This window comes from Typopeltis vanoorti, chromosome 13, assembly GCF_054136105.1.
Source record: "Typopeltis vanoorti isolate ZY-2024b chromosome 13, IOZ_Tvanoo_1.0, whole genome shotgun sequence".
Lineage (NCBI taxonomy): Eukaryota > Metazoa > Arthropoda > Arachnida > Uropygi > Thelyphonidae > Typopeltis > Typopeltis vanoorti.
In genome coordinates, this window is record NC_143561.1 from 123,054,297 (window position 1) to 123,066,891 (window position 12,595).

Sequence of the window (12,595 nt, forward strand, 5' to 3'; positions counted from 1 at the left end):
CTTTCTCTTATTCAACAACAAAAAAAAAAAAAAAAAACTTTTGGGGGGTATATCCTATGGTTTGCTCAGTTAATTGATTCCCTCTGGTTTTTCCTTTTTTACTGTGTTGGTCATCCTTCTTACTTTCCTTTGTATAATCAAGAGCTTGCTGATCACATTTCTTTTTATATTCCCTCTCTCCAATGTCTTTACTTGCTTTGCAGTTCCTCTTGATGGCAGTTATCATCCATTTAATTCCATTTACTTCTTGACCATAGGTATGCAGTCTGATGCTACTTCCTCGAATTCCCTTGAACGACTTACGCCCATTTCTTGTGCACAGCTAGCATTGCACTTCTCCAAATAGTTGCCTGTTTGTCATAACGACTCACACTGTAGTTCTGTCTCTGTCTTTTCTTCCTTCCAATCTGTATCCTTCTAATAAATTTCTTCTCCTCAGACATGCTTATCCCCATTTAATCTATTGATATATCTATATATTTCTTTGCACCATCTAGCTTATATTAGTTACCAACTCTCTTTTATCCTAGTGAAATAGATCTTTGTGGGCAGGATGGTGATAAGTGTAAATGTAAATAAACAAAAACCAAAGGGGTTTGATGTCTATATTTTGTCCTATCGACCTGTATTTCACATCAGACTGCCTAAAGTTCACTGCTATATCCTTATCCCTGCCTTCTCACTGAACTTGAATTGTTGTTGGTTGCATTCTGCTGATGTTATCAATAACATCTTACCTCACTCACCCCTCCCATTTGGTTTTCTTTGTCCTCTTTGAAAATGCATGTCCTTTAATTTCTAACCTTGTAACTGTATACTCCTTTATCAACATTAAACCTATGAAAAATGAAAAATGTATGTCAGTACTTTGGCGAATAGATGATCCGGAACCCTACTCAAGAAACTAGCTATAGTGCATTTTTAGTCACTTAAGCCCTTTTGTAAGCAGAGCACTGATCTTACAAGAGACAAATGATGAAATTCCTCTAACTACAATTAATTTTACTTATTGTTACTTAACATTATCTATATAAATCTGTGCAACATGAAATACACACTACTTTGATTTTATTTTCAGTTTCTTTCTTTGTCTGCATGTGTTCCTCCTGTGTAGGAAACTTCAAAGTTATCATTCTGTCATTGGGGTTTTCAGAACTTTATATCAGTTCCTAATTCAGAAATGAATTAGGAACTATACTTATGCTACTGTATTTTAATTAAACTAAAAAATATCAACAGTTTTCATTCTCTGAAATCATATTTGAGTATAATGAATGATATGCTGGCTGAAATATGTGATGACAGGAGTATAGTTTGTTAATGTGTGGAATGAGTTTGAGGGACAAAGTGAGCTATATGGGAGCGATGGACTGCATTTGAGTGGTTATGGTGTGAGTCGCTTGGAGAGACTGCTGCTGGAAGGTAGAGAGAATGAATCAGAGCAAGCAGGAAGTGATGTGGAAGAGGTGGTTATGAATGGGGAAATGAGTAGAATTCAGTATAGAAAATGAGAGAATGAGTGTGCAAGAGGAGCAGGGAAATGTGGAGGCTCATGGCGGAGAGGGGTACACAATGTGAGAAAGGTGGATGTTCAAAGAGGAGGCAAGAGCATGTGTAGAAAGGAATGAGAATTAACCAGTTGGAATGGAAAAGGGTTCTAAAATGAAGAAAGAGAAAGGGAAATGACTCCAGCTGAGCATAGAGAGATCACATTGAGTGAGTGGTATCAATGGAACTAGCTTTAGATCCAGAAATGAGCTGTTGTGTTTGTATACAAATGCTAGAAGTATAAGAAACAAGGCAGATGAAATGGTTGCACTAATTGCGTCTGTTCACCCAAATATTATCGGAATAAGTGAGACATAGTTGGAAGACGATGACATCCTGACAGGAATGGAGATGGAAGGGTATGATGTGTTTCGTGAGGATAGAAGGGGTAAAAAAAAAGGGGGGGGAGTACTATTGATGATAGAGAAAGAGTTATGTCCATACAAAGTAGAGATGCTAGAGGGAAATAGTGCCAATGGTTTTGAGGCAGTATGGTGTGATATAGAGTGAATAGAATCAAATACTTGGTGGGATGTTGTTATAGACCAGGTAATCTGGACGATGGTGATAATGAAATGTATGATCAAATTAGCCAAGCAAATAAGAAAAGGGTGATCATTATGGGTGATTTTAATTATGGCAATATAGACTGGAATGATGAAATAGCAACTAGAAGTAAAGAAAATGAGTTTCTTGAGTTTTTGAGGGATAACTACCTCACACAGTATGTAACAGAGGGAACACGAGGATTGAGGGTCTTGGATTTGGTCATCTTATCAGAGCATATAATCATAAATGAGGTGTCAGATCATCCACCAATTGGTGAGAGGGACCATGAGGTGATTACCTGGGTGGTTGCCAGCAGTGTGAGGACCTCTGAAGAGAAAAGGAGGGTGATTATGAAGAGCTCAGGAGACAGCTTGCAGGTGTAGCATTGAATGCGGAGTTATCTGGAAAAGAGATCAATGCAGCTTGGAGGATATTCAAAAACTGTCTAGTAGTTGCAATGTCTGAATGTATTCCAAGGGTGAGAAGGTTGAACAAGGTAGGTGTGAGATGGATGAATAAAGAGATTAAGCATGCGATACAGAGAAAAAGGGCATTGTGGAAGCAGCATAAGAGAAGTGGAAATAACCAATTCCGTGAGGTCTACAAAGACCAGACAAGGAGGGTGACTTGGTTGGTTAAGGTAGCTAAAGAGAGGTATGAACAGCAGTTAGCTAATGAAGCCAAAAAGAATCCTCAGGAGTTTTTTCGATATGTAGCCAGCAAAAGAAAGAATGATTATGGAAGGATGACATTGATTGGAGACAGCTGTTGAGGAAAGTGTGGTGGAGATACTTAATGAGCAGTTCATAAAGGTCTTTCAATCTTGTGAATGCGACTTCATGGAGAGATTGAGAGCAGTTGATGATGGGGGGAAGACTGACTGTAGGTGAGCAAGAGGTGTATGGAGAGTTGAGTAAACTAGATGTTAATATGGTGTGGGACTTGATAATATATCACCACGTCATCTGAAGGAATGTGCCAGGGAGTTGACACCAGCCTTATCATATTTTTTTAATATGAGTCTTGCACTCGGTCAAGTTTCTAAGGAATGGAAGGAGGGCAAGATTGTGCCACTTCTTAAAGGAGGTGATCGAACTCAAACATCAAACTATAGGCCTATCTGTGTGTCAGGTGTTGTGGTTAAGTTGTTGGAGAAGCTTGTGAGAACTAGGATCCAGAGTTGGGTTGACAACAATGGTATAATCGTTGATGGACAGCATGGATTTGCTAAAGGGAGGTCATGTTTTAGTAATCTACTTATTATAATAAAGTGACTGCTTCCTTGGACAGAGGAGAAGGATACACTGTAATATATTTGGATTTTGCAAAGGCTTTTGATAGAGTACCTCATGATAAGTTAACAGTCAAACTAGAGCAGATGGGGTTGGATATTAGATTGGTGCATGGGATTGGAGACTGGCTATCTGATAGGTATCAACAAGTTGTGTATATGGGAGCAATATCATGGAAATGGAAAGTCACTAGTGGAGTGCCTCAGTGGTCTGTTTTAGGGCCATTACTGTTAAATTGTATATTAATGATATTGGTGAAGATTTGGATGGAGATATTCAGTTGTTTGCAGATGATGCAAAGTTGGGATGAGCTAAGAAGAGTAGTGAAGATGTAGTGGCCTTACAAGAAGACTTGAATAAATTGAGTGATTGGGCACGGAAATGGGGATGCGAGTTCAATGTTGCAAAATGTAAGGTTTTAAATTTTGGAAAACAAAGATGGGATGCAGAATTTATGCTTGGTGAGGATATATTGTTAAGTGGAGGAAATAAGAGATCTTTGGGTGATTGTGGATAAGGATCTAAAATTTAGGGACACATAGCCAAAATTGTGAAGACAACACAAAGGCTTCTTGGAATGATGTGGAGGCCAATGACATGTAGAAGTAGGGAGATTCTTGTTCCATTGTATAAGTATTTGATTAGGCCACACATGGACCATTGTGCCCAGATTTGGTCACCTAGTTTTCAGAAGTATGAAGAGATGTTGGAAAGGGTCCAATGGCGACTGACTAAGGTAGTTTCTGACCTCTGGAATGTTAAGAATGAGGAAAGATTGAGATAATGTAATTTGCAGAGCCAGGTGGACATGAGGAAGAGGGGAGATATGATAGAGACCTACAAGTTGGTGAGGGGTTGTTATAGGATCAGTGTTGGAGTAGTTCTCCAGAAAATAGTGGGAGATCAGTGGAGAACCAGAGGTCATCCCTGGAAACTGTATAAGGAGGATGTGAGTAGGGGAGTGAGAGGCAGGTTTTTTTGTACAGAGTTGCAAATGATTGGAATGCCTTGCCTGAGAGTGTAGTGTCTGCAAGGAGTTTGAGTGTGTTTAAGACTCGGCATGATGAGCTATGTGTGTGATAAAGGGGGACCTCTGAGATGAGTCTTTGACTCCTTGAGGTCTTGGGGGGTAATAATAATAATCACAGTATTATAACCTTCCCTTTGTAGTTAGACAGTGATCAGCATTCATAATTAAAAATTTGGAAACAGCTTCCTGTTATAGTAAAACTTCAGTTTAATATAAATGAAAACAGTGGCGCACTCAGGATTTAATCTTGGTGGTGTGCCGAGTACTCAAGATTTAATCTTGGGGAGGGGGGGGGGCGATCCCAAATAGTCTACTCAATATTAAATCTCAAGATTTAATGTTGGGTGCAGTTGAGTAGACTATTTAAGAATACACACTATGCATTGCATACGAGCTCTGACTGAGCATCTGCAGTGATTGCCAATACATGATACCCATGATCTACTTTGGCCCAGCTCGGGCAAACGAAGAAGCGCCCGCGAACTACTTCATTCGCTTTGCGTTTACAACAGCCAGGATTCCCGAATGCTGTAAGGTTTTCCCACCTTATGTGATCACTAATCCATAAGTAGCATAGAAATAGAAGACACAACATAAATTTTTAAAAAATAATAATTTTAATTAGGAAAATATTTTATAAAATATTTTATAAAATATTTTTGGAAATTTTCTAGTGTTTTTTTCCTTTTTCTTTTTTTTTTTGGGGGGGGGGGGGGAAAGGGCCCCATGGTCCCTCTTTATGTGCGCAAATGAACCAAAATAATCACTCAATATTTCTTGTTATCAGTGCCATCATCTGGATACACATATATACAAAAAAAAAATAATCTACATGGTATGCTAAAGTCACAATAATTTGCTTAACCATTAAAACTACTGGCCTGACATTTTGATCAACCATCCTAGTCTTAACAATAATAGTGACATTAAAAAACCCAAGAATTTGGATGTCATGCATTCAGCCCACTCATGTTCTTCAAGTTTTCCAGCAAACCCTTACCTTAGGACTCTGAGCAATAATTTCAGCTCTTATTGGCCTCCATCCATACTGTTTTGTTCTAATTGACATGAGTAATTATATGAGAGCATGTTCTCTAGCTTAATGTAACTCGTAATGATATGTAATTATTATTATTATGTGACACCACCAAGGAGCTCAAAGACTCACTGAGGGAGGTCGCCTACTCTACAGTTCTCCATCTCCATAGAGTAATTATTTTGTTTTATATTAAACTAAAATTTTACTATAACATGGTAGTTGTTTCCATAATTTTTAATAATGCATGGAGGACAGTATTATAACACCTTTTGATTATCATCAAAGAACTTCAGTAACAGTTAACAGGTGACACATTATAAAAAAATAAATAAATAAAAATAACTATCTCTCACTTGTTGGGGAGGTCAGGGGTGGGAGAGAGACATGATAACAAGCAAAAAGGTGTAAGCCACAGACAAAATACAAACATGGCTATGGCTATATCAGCTGCATTCTCACTGAATATGAACCAAGGATGGTATTTATATTTGGATTGTGGATCACACCTGTGAAAGTTGTAAATCTGTAGCATATTAATATTAGCATTATAGATTAAGAGTTAGTCAGTAAATACTGCTCTAATAACCAAACACTGAACTTTTTTCAATTGGATACAACTTCTGGTATCCAATAAGCATAATGGTTTTATTATTATTATTATGTGACACCTTCATGGAATCCAAAGACTCATCGAGGGGAGCACAAACTCTACAGCTCTCCGTGTCCACCAATCGCAACCACCTTCATCATCTACACATCATCTACATCACCATTTACCGCCAGCCACCACCACCACTAATACTTTCACAGACAATTACAAACATCCATGCCCATGATGGGATTCGAACCTGCAGCCTTTTAGCTGCAGGTTCGAATGACCAACCAAGCCAGCAATTAATGTGAAGTCATTAGCCTCTATATGCTAGTAGCCCAGTCATAAATGAAGCCACTTCACATGCAAACTTTCTTTGCTTACAAGTATGATAATAAGAAGTATGATTGGTATGATGAGGAGTATGATAAAGGATGAAACCAAGGATATTATTTCTTGGCATCTTTAATTTACACTTTAACCAAATAATAAATTTAGTTTAATCCTTTATCCAAGTGTGAGCAAACAAAGTCTGTGCCTGAAAGTATCTTCAGGACTGGGGTAAGGTGGTACAACACCTTACCCCAGTCCTGAAGATACTTTCAGGTGCAGACTTTGTTTGCTCACACTTGGATAAAGGATTAAACTAAATTTATTATACTCTAACCCAGTGAAAAATAAACTTTCAACATTTTAAATAAAGTTTGACAGTACAAAAGTAAAGTTTAATTTCTACTTGTTCAAATTCAATTTTACTAGTATATATATATTATATTATTATTATTACATGACACCTCCAAGGAGTCCAAAGACTCATTGAGGGAGAGTATCCACTCTACAATTCTGTCTCCACCACTCACTCCACAAACTACAACTAACCGCAACTACACCAATGCCGCCTGCCACCACTAGTATTTCAACAGACAATCACATTTTCTAACGTTGCACTTTGAATCTATAACCAATTAGCATAAACTGGGTAGATTATTTACTTAGCAACCAGGAGACATCAATTACTCTACAGAATTACTATTCTGACATATTCAATAGAAAATAATTTTTGATTTTATGATTTTTATACAATTAATATAAGACACATGAAGTATGCAAATATCTTTTATATTAACAGTTAGTTAAGCATGCTACAAGTGAAGTTTCTCAACATTAAATCATATGAAATTAACTGCAATTTAATCTGCTTAAGAGAAATTAAATGGCTTAAGTTTATGGAATTTTTATTCAATATTTATTTTTTATTTTTCGTGTTATGCTATGACTGTATTTGTCATTGGTAAGTGTAATTTACATAAATGTACTTTATGTATATTTTCCTTCCCCAACCCCCCACAGACATGCAAAAAAGAAAAAATAATTCAGTTGTTACAAATACAATATCCAAAATTTTGGATTTTATACCTGTATCTGTAATAAAACATCAATTTACTAATAATACTACTATAAAAGAATGGAATGTCATTGTAAAGAAGTATGTGGCACTACAAATGATTTTTAATAATATATATTACTGTGTGAATACGTAGTTACATTTGTAATGGATTTATTAGGTTCCCCTGGATTAACTGGCTTTCATGGTTTGAGAGGAGAAAAAGGTGAACCTGGAGAATCGGCACCTGGAACATACGGACCTACTGGATTTCCTGGTCTACGAGGCCTTCCAGGTAAGATATCTATTATTTTCTTTTATTTTTTTTTTAAATGTCTAAGATCTGTCCAGTATCATTATGTAATTTGTATCTATTGATAACTCAAACATGCATCCACAGAAAAAAATGTTCACTCAACATATAATTACAAATATTTCAGTTCTGTCCTACAAGCCATCATCAGTGTATGAGAAAAAATAATGGAAATTCAAAAATCTGCACTTTATATGCTGTGAACAATGATTATCTTTTCATGCAGATATGCAAATAAAGGATTACACTATTAATATTCAGTATTATAGGTTTCTAACAGGTTAAAGCTAGATTATACCATGAAGATTAGACTCAGTGCACAGAATTCTTATTGTGGATATAATGGTATCTTCCCACTGGGGATTGGAAATAGGAAGTGATGATTTTGAAATATTGTGCAGAATAAAATGCATATATTATTGTTGTTATTATTATTATCTATCACAACTTCCACAGGGATAAATTACTTATCCATAGTTGAAATACTGTACTTACTCAAATATAACTCGCACCATGCCTGATTTTACTTTTCGAAAAAAGAAATTAAAAAGTTTCGCATATACCTCGCACATGAAAAAAAGCTTAAACAGAAACAAGTTGGGGTGGTAACTGCTCCTGCGGTAATCAACACGCCCCCCCCTCCCCAATAGCGACTATATTGCAGTGGCAAGAAAAACAATTACTTTTATTATATCAGTGAATAAGGTATGAGCAGTCTGTGTAATATATTTCTCAACAATTAGTGACAACTTGGATAAAAACTACACTAATGAATGAATCACATCCCCTCATACAGAAACTATGCTGTATAGGCTCAAGAAAAGCCATTTGACAACATATGACTAACACAATATCTAACAAAACTATTGGTATTAATTAGATGTGTGTGAGTTCTCAGAGCAGCAATGAAATTCAACAGAACATGTTAAAATTCATAAATGTGTTAAAACTAAGAAATATATATAATATAGTGAATGTTGTTATGGCAGTTTCACATATGGAATTCGGTTGAAGAGAGTTAGCATTTCAACTCAACGTGTGGCTTGCTTTTATCTTTTGATCACACGATCTTTTGTTAATACTGCAATAATCATATGCACTTCTTAATAACCTGTCATTGCTGTCTGTTTCATGTTAGGCAGTGGCGGCCAGTGAAAATTTTAAGCTGGGGATGCTGCATATACAAAAAAAAATTTTTTTTCCTATTCAGTAACAAATTTATTGATAAATAAATTTACATATTAAAAATTGCTTTATTAAAAATATTTCATCCTCACCACAAACAAACAATAAAAGTTTCGTTTCAATAGCAATGACAAGTGCAAATGAATATTGGCATTAGATCGCAGTGCATTTGTTTCATGTAACGATAATTTAAAAAGATAATTCTTTTCATATTTTCAACAGTGACACTCATCATAATTCAGCCTTGTATCTATAATGAATAAATAATTATATGTTATTTTAACAAAATTAAATAAGATTTACATAAAAATAGTTCACGAACACATGCCAATAATAAACGTTTCATATCTCACAGAAATAACAAGTGCAGTCATAAGATACACTGCCCAAGCGGCAGTGTATCTAATGACGTCATGTGCAACAACAAGGCAAACGAATAACGTTTCATATCTCATAGAAATAAGGCACGTAAACATACTAAAAATACACTGCTGCTTGAGCAGTTACAGTTGGGAATAACATAACCATGCAATGACAAGTGCAAACTATTGGCGTTAGATCACAGTGCATTTATTTCATAACCTAAAGCGTTAATTGAACAATTCCAATTATTAACTATTCAATCAATGTCAAAACATATGTTGTATTGCATTTATATAATGTTGTAAGTATTATTATTATTATTTATAAACACAAATTTTAATTTTTAAATTTTTTCCTTGGGGGGTGCTGCAGTGTCACAGTGCTTATGTACGGCCCACCACTAGTGTTAGGCTTAATAATCATAAAGGGAGAAAAGTCACAAAACAGAAAAATATTCTGGGTCCAGTGCATAAAAAAATTCCGGTGCTGGGACCTGGAGAACCCGGCTGAATTTAACCACTGGTTCCCAGAGTATAAAAGCTGTTGTTTCACTACTATGTTGGAGCTGCTACTGTGAATATATTCCTGCTTAGATATTTGAAAGTGAAGTTCTGCACTGGAAATTTCAAAATAAACAGCTTTACATCACGTGTTCTCAGAAGTACGATCCCCGACATTTTTTCTTTTGGTAAGTGTTTAAAAGTTCGAAGTTTAAGAACCAATTTATAAATTAATTACAATTATTGCATGATGCCTCTGGAATTTATTTTAAGCGAGAAGATGAAGCATAAATTGAGTGATAATGATCATTTATTTATAAAAGACAAAGAAAATGAAAAAAAGATTTTTTGGAAATGTGATCAGTTTCAAAATATGCATTGCCATGCACATTTTCATACAGCTGGCGACAACATTATCACACGAATTAACCAACATAATCATGCTGGTAACATGGCACAGGTTGAAGCAGCGAAGCTACTTAATGAGATTAAAGATCGAGCCCTTCAACTAGTGAAGGAACTCATCGAATTATTATGGAAGCATACACAAAAATATCTCCTGCCATCATCTGCCAAATGCCGAGCAATGCCTCTGTAAAGAAATCTATTCAAAGAATGAAAAATCAAGTAGGACAGGTACCACCAAATCCAAATTCGTTAAGTAATTTAACAAAATCTACAGTTATTGTCGCAATCAGCAACATGGTATGCAGATGGCACTTTTAAAACTAATCCACCTCTTTTTGAGCAGCTGTACACAATTCATGGCATTATAAATGATAACGGTCATTCCTGCTGTGTATGCATTGATGCCTCGAAGAAATGAAGATACATACCATAGAGTTATAAACACGTCAAAAAATCTGCAACCAAATTTGTTGCCAAATTTAATCATCATAGATTTTGAAGTGGCTTCAATAAATATTCTTAAATATGGTGCTCTCTCCCCCTCACCCTCCTATGCCAATTCTCTAACAATTAATATTCATCTACAGAGCCTGTAGGAAGAAAGAATATAAATAACTTTATATGTAAATTTTTTTTTTAATATTTTTTTTCACAGATGAATTTTCGTGAGATTAATTTTCCCCAATATTAAATTTCCAGCGATGAATTCCTCCGTGATGAATAGTCTCCGCGATGAACTGTCTGGACACGTATTCAAATCCTCTTGTAGGGCTACCACATCTACACTATTAATAATAACCCTCCCCAGCTTCACATCATCTGCAAACAACTGAATATCCCACTGACAATGTCATTGATATAAAGGATAAACAATATATATCCCAGTACTGAGCCCTGTGGGACCCCCTCTTGTAACCCTTTGCCTCCTTGAAACTGCCCAACCATACACAACTCTCTGATACCTATCAGACAGCCAATCCTGAATCCAGTTGACCAACCCGACATCCAATCCTGAATCCGGTTGACCAACCTGACATCCAAACCCATGTGTTTCAACTTAAATATCTGCTTATCATTGTGACATGATAAGCACTGAATTCAAATGCCTTCACTAAATCCAAGAAAATGGCAGTATATGCCCTTCCCTCATCTACTGCTCTTGTAACTTTATTATAAAAAGCTAGCATATTGTTAAAACAAGAGCACCCCCCTCACAAATCCATGTTGATTCTCACAGATAACATTACCCTCATCTGCTCAATACTGTATACGGTCCCTAACTAATTTCTCCAAGATGTTAACAATTGCTCATGACACACAAACTTGCCTATAATTAGATACTTCCGATCTGCTACCGCCCTTATGCAATGACACTATCTTACCTTCCTTCCATTACCTGGTACCTTTCCCGTAGCCAGACTTTCATTGAAAAGCCAGGTCAAAGAAGCTGTCAGTTCTTTAGCACATTCTCTCAAAACTCATGGTGAAATACCATCCACTCCCACAGTTTACTGACATTCAGAGTACTCGGTATTTGGAACATGCTCTCCTCCTGCACCTCTAAACCTTGAACCTGCCCTATTCCTCTAGTATTAAAATTTACTCCTCTAGGATGAAATACACTAATAAAGTGTTCATTGAACATATCCACTATGTCCTCTGCATCAGTCACTCTATTCCCATTTTTATCCCACAATGTGATTCTTCCACAATCATTTCTCCTCTACTGGCCACATAGCTAAAAAATTCCCTAGTATTTTCTTTGGATCTTGGGGCCAATCTCTTCTCATATTCCAGTTTTACCTTCCTTACTATACTAGTCACTCTCCTGGCCTGTGTCTTATATTCATCATGCATCTGCTCTTCACCTGTCTCCTTATATCTCTTCCATAGCCTCTTTTTCACATGCAGTTCCTGTTTAATATTGTTTGTCAACCACTTTACACCAAATTGTGTCCTCTTCTTCACTTGTGGAATACAGTTTACTATTGCCGCTAACAAATATTCCTTCACAATTCCCCAAGTGCTAATGATATATCAGCCTTCCAGTTTCTCCCTCCATGAAACTTCCCCAAGTTGATGTCTAAAACTATTATAATCATCTGCCTTATAATTCCACACATGTTCCTGTCTTTCTGATACTCCATGTCTATTCATCTTCCAAGTCAAAGCAACATGGTCACTCTCTCTCCAACTGGTGGGAGAGGTGTCATCTCTGTTATTATTAACTCTTTTGATGCTATGACCAAATCCAAAACTCTTGAACCTCTTTTTTTCCTCTATTACATGTTGCCTAAGACATTTGTCCCTCAAGAATTCTAGAAATTCCATTCCCCTATTGCTACATGCATCTTCCTCTCCTCAATTTATACTGCTGTAGTTAAAATCTCCC

At 36.3% G+C, this 12,595-nt stretch overlaps 1 protein-coding gene across 1 annotated transcript in view; it reads left to right on the forward strand.

The window, feature by feature from the left end:
• The window catches only part of LOC150100509 (uncharacterized), a 1,094,033-nt gene that overhangs the window by 681,399 nt on the left and 400,039 nt on the right, over positions 1 to 12,595 (forward strand). The window contains exon 25 of the mRNA XM_090402670.1: positions 7,616 to 7,729. Coding sequence (XP_090258796.1) covers positions 7,616 to 7,729 — 114 coding nt within the window. The remainder of the gene's footprint in view (positions 1 to 7,615; positions 7,730 to 12,595) is intronic.